The following is an 18342-nucleotide window of genomic DNA, read 5'->3' as shown; positions in this document are numbered from 1 at the left end:
GTCTACAGTGATTGGTAGAATATAGTCGAGTGAAGAAAGACTGACATGGAAAATATAGGAGTATCATTTATTAGAAGAAGAGGAAATATACAATTTGGTCGGCAACAATGCTGAGTACGGTTTCTGGTCATAATCGCTGGACAACCCATCCAACTGACCATTCGATACGGTCGCGTCCGGACAGCGACAAACGTCGGATTAGAAATGTCGGCGCTCAAATGTAGTACGTACCACCACTGACCAAAACACTCCTATGTTTTTTATTCTCCAAAACAAATCTAGATCTAGAATCGGTTATGAAATATCAAGTGAAGTTTCTACAATTGATTCCTGTCCAGGCGCTGTGTCCTTTGGAAAGGCACTTACCATGACTTTCCACCCAGGTGTGAAAATAGGTACCTGACTTTGGTTGGGGAGGTAAAAGGCGGTGGAAGGAGAGGGATGGCATCCGCCTTCCAATACAAACACAGTGGATAACAGCCCGCCGCCCCTACGGTCTCAAAAAAGGTTATAGGACTACCTTACCTTTACATATTACATATATTTACCCTTCCCCTAAAGAAAAGGATGAAAAAAAAGGACAAAAAGGAGAAGAAGAAGACCCTTCCCCGTTAAAATTAATCGAAAATGCAGCCTCGGGTAAACTTGGACTTGACCTTGTCCTGTTTGGCCACATGAGATTTCAATCTGGCCCCTAACGCACGGCCCTCCGACAGGAACCACCCACTGATAAGACACAGGTGAAAAACAACTGTTGGTGACGCACAACGACAGTCTCCTGCGCACTCTTCTCCCAGGAGACAACCCCGGGTACATGGGTGGCAACTCCAAGTTCACGCAACAATCTGGATGTGATCGGATTTACAGTTAGAGCAAATTTGCAGCCATACGTACGTGGAATGGAAACCGCAGAGGAAAGAAATCAAACAAGTCTATTTTTACTTCGGACCTGGATTTGTGGTTGGCAAAAGCTGAACAAGTTGCCAAACACGCTATGTGTGACGTGTACACATGGCAACGAGTTACAGTAAGGTCATACAACAAGAATATTGAACCTACTTGCATCCATGACAGACGCGCCAGTGGTTTCTCTCCTTATTTCTTCTCTCTTTTTTTTGTCGCCCTATCTTTACATTTTAACGTTTTTGTTTACGTCATCTCCCGTATCCAATTTCTTACTTTCGAATTTCAGTTTAGGGTAGTACTTTTGAGTGAGCTACATTTGTCTGTCTCGGTCCTTCAGTCGGACGCATACTGTTCATATTGCCTTGTTTCTATTTTATTGTGGTCATTCCACCCCCACCCCCTTCTACCCCCAGGGCCCCTCTTGTTTCTGCATTCCTTTTTTAAAATATGTATAAAAGTAATGCAAAAAGCTTGTATGTTAAACGGAATTCGACTGTTATCTTGGCGGCACGTTTTTGGAACTGTTGATGTCCCTCTTAACTTTGCAGTGATCTGTCGGAGGCGTGTTTTGTAGCGTGTGTTCTGTATTTGTACTCATGCGTTCCAGGTGATTTTTTCAGCAAGGGACTATCGAAGGGCGCGAGAGTTTCCTAAAATAGCGGGCTATGACGCAGATGGGTATCCCTGGACTTGTAGTTAGATTAGGGCGGTCTGGATGTAATTACGGCAGACGTCATTGGCAACGCTACCCCGGCGAGTCCGAGCGACTCGAGCGAACCGCACGTGGCCTTGATTAACGTCGGAAGTCTCACATGGAGCCGCTTTGGTAGGTCGTCATGACAACGCAAAGAAACAATCACATTTCATGACGTAAGACCTGGGTTTTCTTTGGTCTACAGAGCGGACCGCTGCCAAGGATGGGAAAGAAAATAAGCCGGCTCGCGTATTTTGTTCGTAAACAGTACGGATGAAGAATATCGAAGGTCATTTTTGATTACCGTTCAAGGGATCCAACACGTTTAAGGTCTCATTCATGAGTTATTTCTTTACATTGTGGGCAATGTAAAAGGACTGTCTTACAATACATTCCTAATGAATCTACAGGAAATGTAGCACATTCTGTACCAATTTCATGCATTTTACGTTGAGCACATGACACATACTCTACATGATTTTCTCTTCTCTTGGTTTAGATATCTAAGTTATCTTTGTCGGAATAGTTTCATTTTCAACAGGTTTGTAAGACACTGGACAACAAAAGGATTTGTACACAAGACCGTGGTTTATTCTCCGGCGTTTAAAAAAAAAATCTATGCTAGATCTAGAGCCACGGCCTGAGCATTAGCATCAGAACTGAATAATGTTCATTACACAGGGCGCTGACGAGTGGCGCTGAGGTGGGCGTTTACTTTACGTCTAAAGTTTTGTGAGTCCTTGAGGAGATGTCAATGCGGGAGATTCTGTGAACTGTAGCAGGGATTCGGTGACCATCTGTCGTCCTCCTAAGGACAATTCGGACTGGTTCACTTTGCACATGTAGCTGGAGTGCAAATTGAACCAGTCGGAATTGCACTGAGGAAGACAGATTTGCTACGTGTTTTTTTTGCGATTTCTGTTCTTTTTTCCTAGTCTTGATTTTCGAGAGGGGGCTGCACGAGCAACCTCCATGGAGGTTGCTCGTACAGCCCCTATTGTGATATTCACGTTGAGTCCACGTTGAGTCCCACGTCAAGCTGTCAACCAGCGGTCAGTAACCTTTCAGTTTGCCGCACTGTTATTTTATAGAGGGTCTACATAGGGGAACCTGGCAACATTTAATGGTACTTTGATGAGGACTGGCAACGATTAACGGTAAATTTAGGAGGGTTAGCAACGCTTAATGACCGGGGAATCTCTCTCTCAATACATAGATACATGTACAAAGATACATGAAAAGGTCTTGCAGACCCTCCAATAAACATGTTGGCTGGCTGGTTCGACAGTTTCTGCATCCAGATTTCGTTTACCTAAGTCTTTAATAATCAAACTTACCATGTTGTCCTCTTTATTCGTACTCTTTAGTTTATTTGTACTCTTTATCCGCCACCCCTACCCCTCCACTTCACTTCGACCTTGTTGAAAAGCGGCCATGTGGCCGAACAAGTATTTCGAAGAAAAGTAAGGCTTTGACTTGACTTGACTAAAAAGATATACATATTTCCGCCAAAACGACATATTTGCGAGAGAGGACCAAAGTATTCGGCAGCTACATGTGTCATAGGCTTGAATACCAGGCTCATATCAAATATCACGCCCTTGGCTGGGTAAGACCAGAGGCTGGGTAGGCTCAATGCCACTGTCATTTGTAAGGTCAAATAAAGGGTTAAGACAATACACGTCTTGTAGTAAGGCCTACGAAAATTATTATTGTGTTTCTGATAACGGTCCAGAAAATAAGTTCGTAGGTTGGGGTTTGAAATTCATTTATGCAATGGTGTTTTTAATATCGTACGTTATTCAACGAACAAAGATATTGTGCAAGCACAAATGTATTAACAAACTGAACAAGGATGCTCAAAGCCTTCAGCTGTTAATGCAGCGTAGAGTAAATGAAGTCTACAAGAACATTTGCATGACTACTCGGAATTCCGTTTTGAATTTCATCAATTAGATGTCAGATCGAAAAATTCCTGTCCCTTGCCAGTGAATAAGACCCCCCCCCCCCTCCCCTCCCCTCCCCTAAACAAAGGTTAGGGTCAGCAGTTTTGTTAGGGTAACCGGAAACACAGTATTTCTTTCCTATGGCTACCTACGTGTACGTGTGACGTCATCAGACAGCTGATGCCCCTCTTATTGATCTACGTACAAATTAGGGTTTAAGGACGGTGATGACGTCACGACCTTGGTCTCACGTCTTGTACGTAGAAGTCTCTGAGGTCAATGACCTCTCTACGATATTTGTTGCCTTTCGTGCCTAGCAACACAAAAAGAGTGGTAGCCTTGCTTGTAACATTATGTTGGACGAGCTGTGACTACTACATTTGTAGTACGTAAAAGTTAGATCTGATATTGAGTCACGAGTGAGAAAAATACCCAAGAGCATGGCATCAATGCCAACAATTTGTATCCAAGATCTGTATGCCCAGATCCGCAAACTTTTATTATGTTAACATACTGTTATTTTAACATACTGTTGGGCGCAACATACTGTGTTCGTAAGGTTTCTTTCTCCTGTCAAATCTTGTAATCGACTCAGCTCGGTCGTCCCTGGACCAACTGAGCTGAAATTTGGCATACAGGTAGAGTGGGTAAATACCCTGGGAACCTTTTTTTTTAAATGTTTTTGATAAATGTCTTTAAAACGATTTTATTGAGGTTTTTCTGACCAAAAACGTACATTTTGGCCTCCTTGTGCTCTGGAAATACATCCAAATGAACTGAAATTTGCTAAGGGGGTACATTAAACAAATATTCAAAGAGCCCCATTCACACTTTTGGTATACACCACTTCAAAAAACGATTTTGGAGGGTATTTTTGGGGAGAAGATCGGAAATTTTGCCATATATGGTCACATCTTTATTCATATGGCCAGGTGCGAACGTAAACAACACGACCTAAAGGTCAGTGACCCCAAGTCCCACGTGGACCTGACCTGTGATTTGTGCGCGTAATTATTAGCGGGGGACATGGGAGGAAGATGAGAAAATATTCTGTATTTGCTATCGCAAATGTTGCCTTTCTAGTGTTAATGCTGTGTCCTAATGAAGTTATGTGCAATTGAGAAGGTTCAAAATCTACGCCTTTTCTGGTGGTGTTTTTCTACATAAATCTATTGCTCTACATTCCTCTCTGTGTGTACATACAATCATACATATATACAGCGGTAACATTTTTGTTCCACTTACACCAAGAGTACACTCATATCCCTACAACTGGTTGTGTATCCTTGCTTTAGCAACTTTTTTTAATGGTGGTATATGTCAGTGTTACAGTACAGGTTACGAAATACGCACCAGAAATTTGCGGTACGTTTAGCAGAAATTTGTGAAACCTTTGCAAAACCTGAGTTGGTTCGAGGAACTGTTCGCTGCGTAATGAACAATTGTCTGGACTCTCGGATTGCGGAAATTCTTCCGCAGTAGAAATCCAGATCTTCAGCAAGATTTCACTTGTTTACATTCTTGTCCATTCTTGTATGAGGGGGACATTTTTTTTTAACATTCAATTTTGGGCTTGGTTGATTATCAAAAAGGCCCAGTTTTGTTTGGTGGAGGTTTTTTTTTTAATGTCCAGTATGGATATGGGCACCTGGAAGAGCCCATCCATGCATAGGGTTTCAAATTGGGAGAGATCCATGTCTGACTGGTCTTCAATTCAATCATTTATTCAAATACCAACATTGCAGACATATAACAAACGTAAGCCTTGATACCACAGGCGCTTTTTGCATGGGAAGGGAAATGGGCGAAACATGTTGCATTTGCTCCTGCAAATGTTGCCTTTCTAGTTCAATTTTGTTTGAACATTTTGTTTATTCATAAGAAGCTCATATCGGCCTGTTGGCGTTTTTCTAATTTATTAAACTCATGAGTGAGGAGGTAAGTGTCACTCAAATAATGAGGAGGGTTCAAACTTCAAGAACATCAATTTGAAAAAGAAATGGAGGAGTGTTTACTGTGAAAATATCTAGCTGGAGTGAGACGCCATTGCTAAGGACACGAACTCCAGTTTGACACTGTGAGGTCAATGGCCGCGGTTACTTGGTGCTGCCGTGCAAGTGAAGGGACATCCTGTCAATAGCAAAACAGCCTTATTGACAGGAAGCACGGGAAGCCGTAAACATATATGGCTCGGGGGGTAGAGTGGTCGACTTTCAAACTTTGCATGTGGAAGGTCGGGGATTCAATCCGAAAATATTTTTTTAAAGATCAATTATTTTGCAGAGTCCATTATTGTCATAATTTACAAATGTTGTCAACCTATTGTAATTATTTGTGTAAGAGATTTGATACTTTTGAAATATTTTGAATGTGATTTTAATTTTATAGATATTCATAAAGTTCTCTGAAATGTTTAGAAATTATTATAAACAAAAAAATATTTAAGGAGTAACTTTCAACATGTTTCCAAAATATCTGATTTAATTGGAATAAATTCAAATTTTCATATTCAATCTTTTACAGAAAATTACAACTATTGTCACTCGAATATTCTTTTATTAGAAATTATTCAAAATTATCCGAAATATTATTTAAAAACCCTCATGGTGCCTTGGAATAGACTCTATTTTATTTAATCATTCTTGCTCAGGAATTTAATCAAGTCTTATTTTTGCATGATTTTATAGGATTATCCTTAGGGTTAAGGTTAAGGCTGACATAATCACTATAATAACAAGAAACATCCTGTAAATACCAACCCAAAAATTACTAACAGGAACATTCTGTCAAACGTTATGCTGTGGACATGCACCGCTTTAAAACAAAACGCGCATATGCCGACAATAGACGAACCGCATATCATGTCTGAAAGATAAGTTAGCAGTGTATTAAAAATGCCAGACAAAAAATGGCATTGGCAGACCAAGCCAGAACATGAACGCCCCATTTTCGAATTCGATCCGTTGTATTCTGAGCCACCTCTCGGAGGCGGTCTGTTGCGGTTTGTAATAAGCCGGGTTCGGCGAATTGTCATCTTGAACGCAAACGCGGCGTGAATCCGGCGTGCCTCGATGTATATGATGGGTCATAGTTTACGGAGTCACTCTTGGTTAGCCCAGGAAAGCGACAGTTTTTAGCTGTCAATTGGATATTTCGGCTTTTTTTCGGCTTAGTCTTTGAATCGTAAAATGATGCTACGACCGCCAATTTGACTTCTAACTGGTCAGCTGAGGAAACGGCAGTCCTGGTATTGATTTTGGGAAATTCAGGAGATCCAAAGGAAACTTGATGATGTATATTTGAACTATGATGTGTTAGAAAACATTTCCATGGCCATGAATAACGCGGACTCAACAGGAAATCCACGTGAACCATTTTCAGTGTTTGCATCACTGCCGAACGCAAAATTCAAACCATTAACGTTTAGAGTCGGTAAAACGAATCAAACCGTTTCGATTTTTACGTCATGAACGGGGCCTTATCAACTATCAGCCTTTGTATTTCGTGAAAGGTCTTCTGCTTTAGCTGCATGGATCAGAACGTCGTCAAGTAACTCTTACTAGAACTGCTATTTTCTAACACTAATAATAATGTTTAAGCTTCCTTTCATCTCTTTCTTTGTCATGATCAAAAGCACCATCTAGCAATGTTTATGAGAACTGCAAAATGGTCTGTCATGCGTCTTGTAGAAAATCATTAGATAAAAATGAAAAATATTCATAAGAAATCAAGGATTAGCGCTGGAGCAGAAATTTGAAAAGGATTGAAATTCGGGCGTCACCCCGCATTTTCTGAATGTAAGTTGCGCTGTGTACGTAATCCCGTTACCATGGCAACGGACTAGTCTACATTTTTGAGGGGCGTTTTTATTGTTATTTTCATTGTATCATACTTTGTTGGAAATAGATGCCATTTGAAAGAAGACTAAGGTATCAGATCGTAAAAGCACGAAGTCCGGCATCTGTTTCTTGTTTTTGTTTCGTTTTGTGCTGTAAAATTAGGTGTCAACAACCACAAAGACGCACGTACGACACTGAAATGCAGTCTTCTATATTGCAATTAAAATACATTTCCGGACTTGAAGCCCCGCTTCAAGTTTAAGGCTATGGAATACACTTTGTCTCTACCCCCCCCCCTTTATTTGTGTTTCTTAGAACGATTCAGATAGCTTCCTTTGTGCCTTTACCCAGATCGCTTCCCTGTACTCTCAGAGTCCACTAAGCCCGGGTGCACATAAAGCAGCACTTTGCTTCGTTGTCTAGTCCTGTGAGCCTTTGATTTCTTATCAGCCAAGCTCAAAAACGTGATTGCTGGCCCGCATATGCCGCCATTTACGTACTTTGCTGCCAAGAATCGCTAAACTCCGCACAATCTGTTCTCTCCTGAATTGCAGGCGCTAGGGGGCGCTTTCAGATGTGAAATTATGTATCATCATGTAATAGGTGTCAAAGGCTAATGCATTGACGTAAGACACCCCAACTTTCAGGGATGATGAAGAAGATAGTACTCTTTCCTTTTAATCATTATTGACTTGATACATTCTACTTAAGGTCTCATTCATGTGTTACTCCGCGTGTAGACTCTAAGAAGCCGTGGCCAAAAAATTAACAGCTGCATGAACATGTGTTTATATCGGTGGGAAAATCCCTTTTAGCCAGCCCAACTGATCTCAAGCGTCAAACTGATGAAAGCTTGAGTCCGAGGTCGGACGGACACCGCCGGGCATCGTGCGTGATGCGGTCATGCGATTACAGCTGGAAAGTGCCTTTTTGGGGGTGTAGCTAAGTGCAGTTTGTTATTGCTATAAAAAGAGATTGTATGTAGTGAAAATGTTGGCAATTTTTTCACATGATCTAGGTTAAATGTTCTCAAAAAAGAATGAACAAGAGTTCCACAGGTAAAAAGATACAAAAACCGAAACTCTGCTACAGTACCAAGGTCACATACCAGGGGGCCCAAAATCGACCTTGAGTGGCAAGTAAATTGCTTATGGAAGAATTGATATCCGAAGTTTGGAGTTCAATTCGCTCGGGTTTTCCGAAAGGGTAGATAAGGCGCGAAAAAGGTGTCACTGAAAATGCAGGTTGAGTTTTTGTTGTACTGAATGAGGCCTAAATGGGTGTAGTCAAATTTTGTGGGTATGCAACACTCTGGGAATAACCACTCGTAATAGGGATGTTGATATCGACTATTAACTTGCGTGGCAATATACATTAGTACTAACATGTTCTTAGTGCAAAGTTTATTTGGAAACCGAAGTTATTAAATGATAGGTGGCGCTCCTGGAGAGCAGCCGCGTTTCTTTTATTTCTCCGTCTTTCCTGTTTATTTTGCCGTGTTTTAACACCTTAGTCTTGTATAAAGTGCAATATAAGTGTTACAAGGAGCCTGCAAACCACTTGTGGGAGTTACAGGACTGCAAAGCTGACTGGAAAGGAGCTTCTTGGGTGTTTTTTGTGCCTAGACAGTGTGGCCACTCGGATATGAACAATGGCGGGGAGGGGACTCTTCCTGTATTCGTCACGTTTCTTCTGCAGTCTCAAGTCTGCGGCACCGCCAGCAGGACTACAGCTTAAGAACCAACTCCGTCAGCTGGGATTACTTCGCCTTCGCAGCCGACCGCGAGGCTCTCGAGCGGGTAAGAACTTTCCTCGTAAAATCCCTACCATAGTCGGATATGGACGCCATGAACTCATTAAGTACTGTGATCAACACCTGCGTCCAATCAATCTCATCAAGTGTGACGTCACTAAAATTCCTCCGTCAGCTGAGCAGCCATCTCAAGTAAACAATAGCAGACCTAGGCGTGGTTACCAACTGCCAACACTTCTGATCCTCAATCCAAGATCGCTACTGAACAAACTGGATGAGTTTCAGGCCGTCCTATCGTGCAACAACAGCGATATTGCTGTAGTTTCTGAAACTTGGTTTACTCCTGCAACACCCGATCAGCTCGTGTCAGTTGACGGTTTCACTGTGTTTTCTAAATGTCGTCCAAACCGCCGAGGAGGCGGCATCGCAGTTTATGTCAGAAACAGCCTCCCGTCAAGCCTTCTAGACATCTCCGTCCCTGACGAAATTGAGTGTTTGTGGGTCAGAGTTCGGCCGTACCGACTACCGCGGAACGTTTCCAGCTTAGCCATATGTGCCGTGTACTCCCCTCCTAACTCCGCTCATGAAGAGTTACTTGTTGATCACCTTGTGGATGCGATTGATTCACTTCGTGTAAAGTACCCTGACATAGGAATAGCTGTCGCTGGTGACTTTAACCGGGTCGACGTAACAAGATTATGTTCTTGTCACAACCTACGCCAGGTGGTTAGCCAACCCACGAGAGGACAAGCCACTTTAGATCTTCTGATCACTAACCTGACATCTTACTACTCACTTCCGACCGTCTCCCCCCCGTTAGGAACGAGTGATCACGACTTGGTGAACTTTCAACCCAAAGCAAGGAGGATGATCAACAGGATGGTGAAACGTGTGCACAGACCCATGAAGGACTCGTCATTGCGATCTTTCGTTTCCAGCTCCTTATGTTCAACCCTGGGATGTGTACAAAGAACTTCTCAATGTCAAAACACGCAAAGCCGCAGGTCCGGACGGCATACCAGGGAAAATCATCAAAGAATTTGCGTATGAACTGAGTAAACCGACATTCTTAACACCTCCCTCCAACAAGGTTCAGTCCCGGACGAATGGAAATGCGCGATTGTTGTCCCAATCCCAAAGACCAAACCTCCTGTTTTAACAGAACTTCGTCCGATCTCCCTAACATCTTTGTTAGCGAAAGAAGCCGAGCGCTTCGTCTCGCAATGGGTGTTGTCCGACATTACTCCTGAGATCGACGCTCAACAGTTTGGCTGTCTTAAGGGCAAATCGACAACACATTGTCTATTGGATATGACTGATGAGTTATTCAAAGCTACGGACAAACCTGGGATACTTTGCTCTCTTATCTCAACGGATTTCAGTAAGGCCTTTGATCGCGTAAGTCATAACGTTGCAATCCAACGCCTGCTTCAACTCAGACTGCGCCCGTCAGTGACGAGATGGATTGTAGATTTTCTCAGCAACAGAAGTCAGGTTGTTCGCTACCATGGAACACTTTCCGACAGCCTAAACGTTACCTGTGGATTACCCCAGGGGACTTTACTCGGACCATTGATATTTCTAGCCTACATTAACTGTGCCGCGCGTCCCGCTGCCTCCAAACGCTGGAAATTTGTTGACGACCTGAACCTATTAGAAACAAGGAACCCTACCTCAAGTCCTTCAAACCTGCAACAGGACCTGAACGACTTGGATCATTGGTCTCGCACGAGTCACATGAAGTTACACCCGAAGAAATGTAAAGTGTTACATGTCCAATTCAGAAAGACTCATAGCATCCCCCCTCCTCTTACTGTTAACAACATTGAAGTTATACAAGTGAAGGTGATGAGAGTTTTGGGTGTTATCCTTCAGGCTGATCTGAAATGGAACTCACACGTGGACTCAATGTGTACTAAAGCTAATCAGCGCATGTACTTTCTCAAGAAACTGAAGCACTTCCATCTCTCCATAGAGGACCTGATGACGGTGTACGTTTCCTACATTCGGCCAATTTTGGAATATGCCTCTCCGATTTGGCACCCCGGACTGCCTAAGACGCTAAGTGACAGAATTGAGAAAATCCAAAGAAGAGCCCTGCGCGTCATCTTGGGTGTTGAATACACATCGTACACCACTGCTTGCTCTCTCTTAGGGCTGCCAACCCTCAACTCACGACGTAGAACTCTCACTGAGTCGTTTGCGAAGAAGCTTGTTCGATCAGGCCAATTCCAGCACCTACTCCCACCAACTAGAGGGAACATCAGTGGCCGGCAAACACGGTCGTCAAATAAACTTGACACTCAATATGGCCGAACTGACCGGTATATGAACAGTGCGTTACCTTACATGATTCGTATTCTGAACACTTAAGAAATCCACGACTATATGTGTTACAATAAGAAGCTTACCTTGTGTGTATTGTCGTATTTTAACAAGTATTTTTTAATTGTTGCGGATGTAATGAAGTAGTCGTTTTTAAATGAAATGAAATGTAATGTGTCTCGGCAATTCAGCTTAATAGCTGCTAAGAGATCATTGAAGAATAAACCAGTCTTATATTAATCATTGCCTATAATGAAAAACATTTGGCCAAAATAATGTCTGAAAATATGTTAAGCTGCCGCCTACCTTAAAGATTCAATAGGTTGTTCCATGTTTTGCATCAGCAGACAAATGAAGAAATCAAGTCCTGAAAAGCTATGCTATACAAACGTCACAGTACTAAAAAGGACCATTCCACTCCAGAAGCTGGTATACTTTCTGATAGATTATGTTGGGGGGGGGGGGGGGAGGTACACATGTTAGATTTATGTTATTTTTTTCGTTAATCTAGATGGGGGAAGACTTTGTATAAGCCAACATGGCTTTTTTGTCTTCCCCAGCACGTGTCTTTTTTGTTCTATTCTTTTCAATTATGTACTACAAACTGATTTTAATATGTGCAAATAAATAAATAAATGAAATGCACCCTTCTTTCATCGGCAATGATCCTTTTCTAAATTCATCTACCCCCATACGGACACTAATGTTTCTACTGGTAATTTCGGGCATAATTTCTCGCTAACGGTAGACGGGATAAGCTTAACGGAATCAGTCGTATGACTATCACACATTTAGGAAGGTACACAAGAATGTGTAAAGAGATTTTAGTACTTTTGTAAGAAACATTGTTGAAAGGGTCCTCGGGAAATTCAAGAACTCGATCGCTGTAATGTTCGCCCTACATTCAACCTAAACCTTATGGTAATTTTGACAAAACAAACTTGATTCAAGAATAGCGATTTAGAGTGGAATGCTCCTTTAAAGCACACCTTTTTGCCTACATTTCAAAATACGAGCAAATAAATATACGTGTCATTTTCCAATTAGCAAGTTCTTTATTGTCACAAATCCTTTATATCTTCTTCAACCTTGTACATTCCTTGATAACTTTCTTCTGATGTCATCCGTTAAATTGATGATTTAATTGATAGCATCTATGATATACATTTGTCACAAAAATGATATTAATGTTTTACAAGTGTATTTTGTTATGTATCCATGAAGCGCAATTTCTAAAGCGACTAAACTATCATATCTTTAAATAGATTAAGACATAGTCACTCCGCTTCAATATTTTTCTTGATTTTCAGTTTTCATTTCATTCATTCATTAAAACACACAAATAAATACCTATTTATGGTGCCATATTCAAGCCACAAACTTATCTTAACGTCAGTAGTAAAAATATACACAGTTCAATACAATAAAACAATCAAAGGTTGCTCATAATTCGTCTCGTTATTCCTAACATACAAGCTTACCATAACATTATACATAAGATACACATATCCTGATACACGTTATTTTCACCCGAAACACATCACAAGTCTTTTACAGTCTTATCAATCTTCTCATTTCAACATTAATATTCTGTTATATATCTCAAATGTAAAGATATAAAATGACACATCATAACATATACATTAAATCTAGTAAGGATATACTCAACAGCTATAGGTACAAATGAAATTTAAAACGCTATTAAGGTAGCAAAATTGAACGTCCAATTCAACAACAAATATTAATGATACGACCACTAAAATTATAGTTTTCATGATAAAGAAATGTCAGCAACTATGATAGATCGAATGATTTATCCGGTTGGAAAATTTTAAGAACTTTCAAACAAAGCGTAATTTTGTTAGTCCGCCTGCTACTTTCCTCAGGGCAATGATGACTGGAGCTATAATTTCTAACCAAAATTTTTAATTTTCTTGCCATGGTGGTTGGTTACACCCCTCAAACTTCATCAGTCCTCCAGGCCTTCTAGATGGGCAGCGTTGCGGCAGCAAGAGGGATCCGGTGTTCAGCACTGGGTCGCCGACTGGTGATCCGACGGATCTGTGGGAAGGGAGACAGGTGACCGCGTTCGAAGCAGTCCAGGAGATGAGCTCTCATCCTGCTCTCCTCGTACCTGACCTGAGTCACATCCGTCCCCATCGCGATGTCTACAGCCCAAGCTATGGCAAACAGTCCGCAGGTAAACCTGCTACCCTGCACCTGCACACATGGTACTTTAACAGTCAGTACGTCGGTGTCCATGTTGGCGGGTGGCGCGTAGCACTGACACAACTGGTGCTCCAACGATGCATTTATCTTACTGGGCATACTGTTAAAAACACTGACATGTCCACCTATGGAGGAAGAGACCACCCAGTGGAGGATGCCAGCATGGTGAATCTGTAGACCTTCTCCGGAGACCCGTGTATATCCGTACGGGGACGCTCCTACTGCCGTATCTTGTAGACCTTCCAGTCCTGGATACTGACGGCGGAGTAACATCTGTGCGGCATGGATGTGTTTGTCTGTCAGCATGTCGTTACTAAGGAGTACAGCCTTGTCTTCAGCGGTGAGCTTTAGATTGGGGATCCACATGTTACATGAAGGTTGCAGTTCACCACCATGTGTGGCAATGGTCAAATTTTGCTTCTTACGTGAACCTGGAGCTGCTTCAATCTGAATACACCGGGACGCCTTCTGCACAGTTGGTCTGGTGGTTCCGCGATTTACCCTCGAAAGAATGTCCTCAATTTGCTTGGTCTGCATCCTTACCTCGGTTAAAAGTTTATTCTCATTGTTTTCATGGTGAAGTTTTTCTTCTTTCTCATATTCTTGTTCCAGGTTTTTAATTTCGGTATCAATGTCAAAGTTATTGACGTTGGCATCAGCTGGTTGTTGAGCGACCTCCATGCCCATGTGGCTGTTTTGGTTTTCTTGAGAATAAGAAGTGTTACAGTGGCCATACTTCAAGAAGCTGGGCACTTCTTTGTCCTTCTGATGTCTTTTCTGTCGATGCGAAGGCAGGATGGAGTTGCAGATGTCCAGACCTTCATCAAGTTTCTCTCGAATGATGCATATTTTGGCATTTAGCTCTTCCATCTTCAAGACACCTTCGCAACAGGGTTGAGAAATTGTATGGTAAACATATAGTTTGGACATGATTTCTCATCTACTTCAAAGACAGTAAATCCACAATACATTAATATCTACATAACAAATACATGACGTATGCATGACACATGAATACAAATCATAACAAAGTACTGTATTACGGTTATCGCTAGAAAAAAAAGGCAGAAAGGAGATACGCAATACGCGATGTTGCTACTGAAGTAATATTGCTTATTTCACCTGGTCTCTCCTCTTTATTCGGAGTGCTGTGAAACCCCAACATGGCCCCAAAGCTCTTCCACATGTAATCGGCAAGTTCACGGTCATGGTTGACGTCAACGTCAGCGGAAATGGCGTCACAGATGATGGTCATGAGGAAGTTCATCAGGAGGATGAAGATGCAGATCATGAAGGTGGAGAAGAAGATCGGTCCAATGAGGGGATTGGAATCCAACATGTCTTGGGCGAAGAACCTGGGATCAAAACACTCATCATAAGACAACTTCCTTGATAGCACTACTTGCTGAAGCGTAATTGATACCACATGTTTCATATATAAAGACTAGTAAAACTAACCTGCCGAGCATCATCTCGAAGAGTGCAAACGCTGTGTGGTACAGGTCTGTGTAAGATTCCATTTCGCTTCCGAATATGAGAAATCCTGGAAAGACAAATAAGGCGTCAACATTCAGCGCGGAGATAGGCAAATATGGTACCAACAAGTTTTTTTTTTTACAATATGTGATGCCAGTTAAGGCCCAAAAGATATGGCATGGTTTTAGAATACTTACCTGAACTGATAAATGCCATAAAGGCCACGGCAGCAACAACTACGAACGACATCAGCTCCCCCTTCATGACACCGGGAAGGGCCAGGAGTTTGCCGATTGATTCACTGAAGCGGACGACGCGAAGTAAGGAAATGGTGTTGATGAAGACAACAAGACCCAAGATGTGATTAAAACAAACATCCCAGTATGCAGCAGTTTGCAGGTCAACAAAGCGTTCAAATCCTAGCTCACCTTGTGGATAAAAGACAAAAAATGTCATCAAAGGGGTACTTTTATCTATTAGTAAGTAAAAACTACAAACTTAAGTTAAATAAAAATAATGGAATGTAATGTGTCATGAGGCTGTAGGATAAAGGGTGATTGAGGAAATCATTCATACAAAACAAGAATGCTGTTTATCCAAATACTAGCAACAAGTTGGACGTACCTTTACTTTTGGCGACCATTTCGAGTGTTTCAGATGCCACCAGGTATCGCTTGATGAAGATAGAGATTGTTGTGGCTGTACCGATGAGGCTAATGCACACGAGGGCGTTCCATTTTGAAGTGAAATATTTCCATCCCGTGTTTTTCATTGCTTCTAGTTCCTTATAAACCATTACTGCGAGGACGAGTGTGAACAGAATGTGCACTAACAAGTCCTTATAGTCAGCATCACTTTCGTATTGAAACAGTTTGAACGAAGTGATGCTTGCTCTCGGCACTAGATGCCCTACTCCGGAGCGATCTATGATCATGTTCACAACGGTGAACAGCTTCAGGCTGGGGTTGTAGAAGTTCAGCGCGATTGTCACGGATTTTGTGTACTTGTCGATAAAATTGTTTTCTTTCAAGACACGAAAGAATGAAACCGCGGAGTCATGACCCAAAGGCACGTCAAACGAGTGGCGATTCCTGCAGTCGAATGTGTCGTTTGGATGAGTTAATATCTCCTGAACCTCGAATCGCCAGCAGGTGCCAGATACGTTCCCCGAATGAAAGCTCCAGCCGATTTCATCAACAGACGTTCTCGCCATGGAACCTGCAGCGATGAACATAAGACATTATTGATATGTACCAGATGTTTTTTTCAGTGGACATAAGAGTTGTTAGCGCCTGTACAGTAGAAAAATAAAGACATTGAACTTGATAGAAGATCATGTCAACTTCTCAAGACGTACCTGCAAGATGTCTAACTTGTATCAGACGTGGAGGACCAAGGCGGAAGGATCCAGTGTTGTGTGCAAACTGTCGGTCTAAGTACTTCATGTCCCTTCCGTTGTACCAGGTAGCTGGGTACAGAGTCGGCAGCAGGACGGCCTCAGTCCAGGCGTAGAACTTGTCTGGAGTATTAATCTGTAAGCAAAAGTTACATTGTCATCCTTACAGTCTATGAACGTTTGTGAACAGATGAGTGTGTGTACATATGGCCGGCTGTGAGTGATGCATTCAGATAAAGGGATACGATTTTAGTCTTAAGTTAAAACCAGCAGTAGTGAACCCTTTGCTTACCGCATCATATTTATGCAGAATATTGTTTGACAATGACTGTGTCTCAAACAAGGCTTGTTGGTCTCTGTCCGCCTGGGCGATGTAGAAGAGGAGGGCCACGAAGATAAACAGAAGAAGAAAGTCCTTCAGTACCGAGGCTGACTTCTTACTCAGCTCCTTCTTCTTCCTAGCTGATTGGCCATCAGGCTTGGCAGGTGGATAAACATTCTTTGGTGCTATGATTTCAAAGCCATGGATAGACAACAAAGCCAACGTTATCAAACAAAGATTAAGCATATTCAAGACACACCTTAGTTGGTGATGTTTCTTCCGAAATGTTTTCAAATTAAGTCTTTCTTAGAGTTAACCTTACAGAGATATCTTGAATTATGTAATTACAATTATTGTGTTTATCATCATATCTGTGCAATACAAAAATTAACATATTTTGACCGTTGAAAAAAAAAGACATTTTGTAGTAAGAAAAAATAGCACAAGAAGAGAAGGTAGTCATCAGAAGTCAAAGATTCAAATGTAAGACGTCTCACCTGTTGAGTTCCACAGGTTCAGCTGCAGGTCTTCCTTCAGAATAGCCGGCGGCTTGGCGAGGAACGGGAGGCTAAAGATGGCAGCCAGGACCACAGCAAGCACAAAGATCTATGAGGAATGGGTAAATATTTACCACTTGGCCACGATACTCGGTACATCCATATGCCTTGTTCCTTCAAATGATAATCCGAATCTGTTGTAGTATTTTAAGCCCAAATCTGTTCAGATTAGATTTCTTTCGGGATCAAATACCGCTATAATCATCATTGAACAATGTACGTACCATAGATTAATTGTTGTCGTTGATTCTAGTCCAAAAGTTACTAGGGCTTTTTAATGCGTTACTAGCGATTTAAAACGATATACTCAGCGCCATGATATTGCCAACAGCCTGTAGGAAATGTCACTCTATATCGTGGAAAAAAGGTTTCTCTGTTTTCCAAGACAAGTTTAAGAACTGGTCACATTATGTTGTTAATACTTGATATCATTAAAAAAAATTCTTGCCTGAAGAGTGTCCACCACACAGCTGGACCCCATGAAGGACAGGATGAAGGCCTTCATCCAGGAGTCACTCTTCTCCTTCCCCCAGTCCATACTGTACAGGAGGACGAAGAACGCAGAGCTTGTGGACACCAGGAACACGGTCACCCACGCCACGTACTTGGCCAAGCGGAGGAGAGTTTTTCGGAAGTATCCTGAGGTTCAACATGAATTGTATTAAGACAAGGTGAAGGGATGTCATACAGCCAAACTTTATCTAAAACATGCCACTAGGCTTCAGTAAAATGACAAGAAGTGTAACATACTAAATACCTTTATCCAGATTCCCAGGCACACATGATGTGCAAGCGATCCGCATATCAACACTTTATAATTTTGACATCACTGCTTCCCTACCTTGCTTTGACGGGCGGATCGACATTTCCGAGGTGTTAACGGACAGTGGCACCTCCAT

General features: G+C 41.9%; 1 protein-coding gene across 1 annotated transcript; it reads right to left on the bottom strand.

Annotated features, from left to right (window-relative positions):
* Window positions 1-12121: 12121 nt before the first annotated feature.
* On the bottom strand, window positions 12122-17779 carry LOC136431385 (polycystin-2-like). Its single transcript, XM_066422738.1, has 8 exons — window positions 17384-17779; window positions 16857-17071; window positions 16526-16700; window positions 15793-16386; window positions 15366-15596; window positions 15151-15235; window positions 14815-15047; window positions 12122-14573 (listed from the first exon to the last, which is right to left on the bottom strand). Exons 3-8 carry the CDS (start codon window positions 16611-16613, stop codon window positions 13450-13452), a joined length of 2355 nt encoding a protein of 784 aa, XP_066278835.1. The 5' UTR covers window positions 16614-16700; window positions 16857-17071; window positions 17384-17779; the 3' UTR covers window positions 12122-13449.
* Window positions 17780-18342: the final 563 nt, after the last annotated feature.

Source organism: Branchiostoma lanceolatum, chromosome 3 (assembly GCF_035083965.1).
Source record: "Branchiostoma lanceolatum isolate klBraLanc5 chromosome 3, klBraLanc5.hap2, whole genome shotgun sequence".
Classification (NCBI taxonomy): Eukaryota; Metazoa; Chordata; class Leptocardii; order Amphioxiformes; family Branchiostomatidae; genus Branchiostoma; species Branchiostoma lanceolatum.
Note: the sequence above shows the minus strand (reverse complement) of the source record. Positions and strands in the feature narration are given on the sequence as shown.

Bases quoted from the DNA above. Each gene is read 5' to 3' on its own strand.
- LOC136431385 (XM_066422738.1), bottom strand. From the start codon at position 16,613: ATGAAGTACTTAGACCGACAGTTTGCACACAACACTGGATCCTTCCGC. The intron at 15,597-15,792 runs GTACGTCCAACT...TTTATCCACAAG, and splicing joins AATGGTCGCCAAAAGTAAAG to GTGAGCTAGGATTTGAACGC. The intron at 14,574-14,814 runs GTGAAATAAGCA...CCTGTTGCGAAG, and splicing joins GAATAAAGAGGAGAGACCAG to GTGTCTTGAAGATGGAAGAG.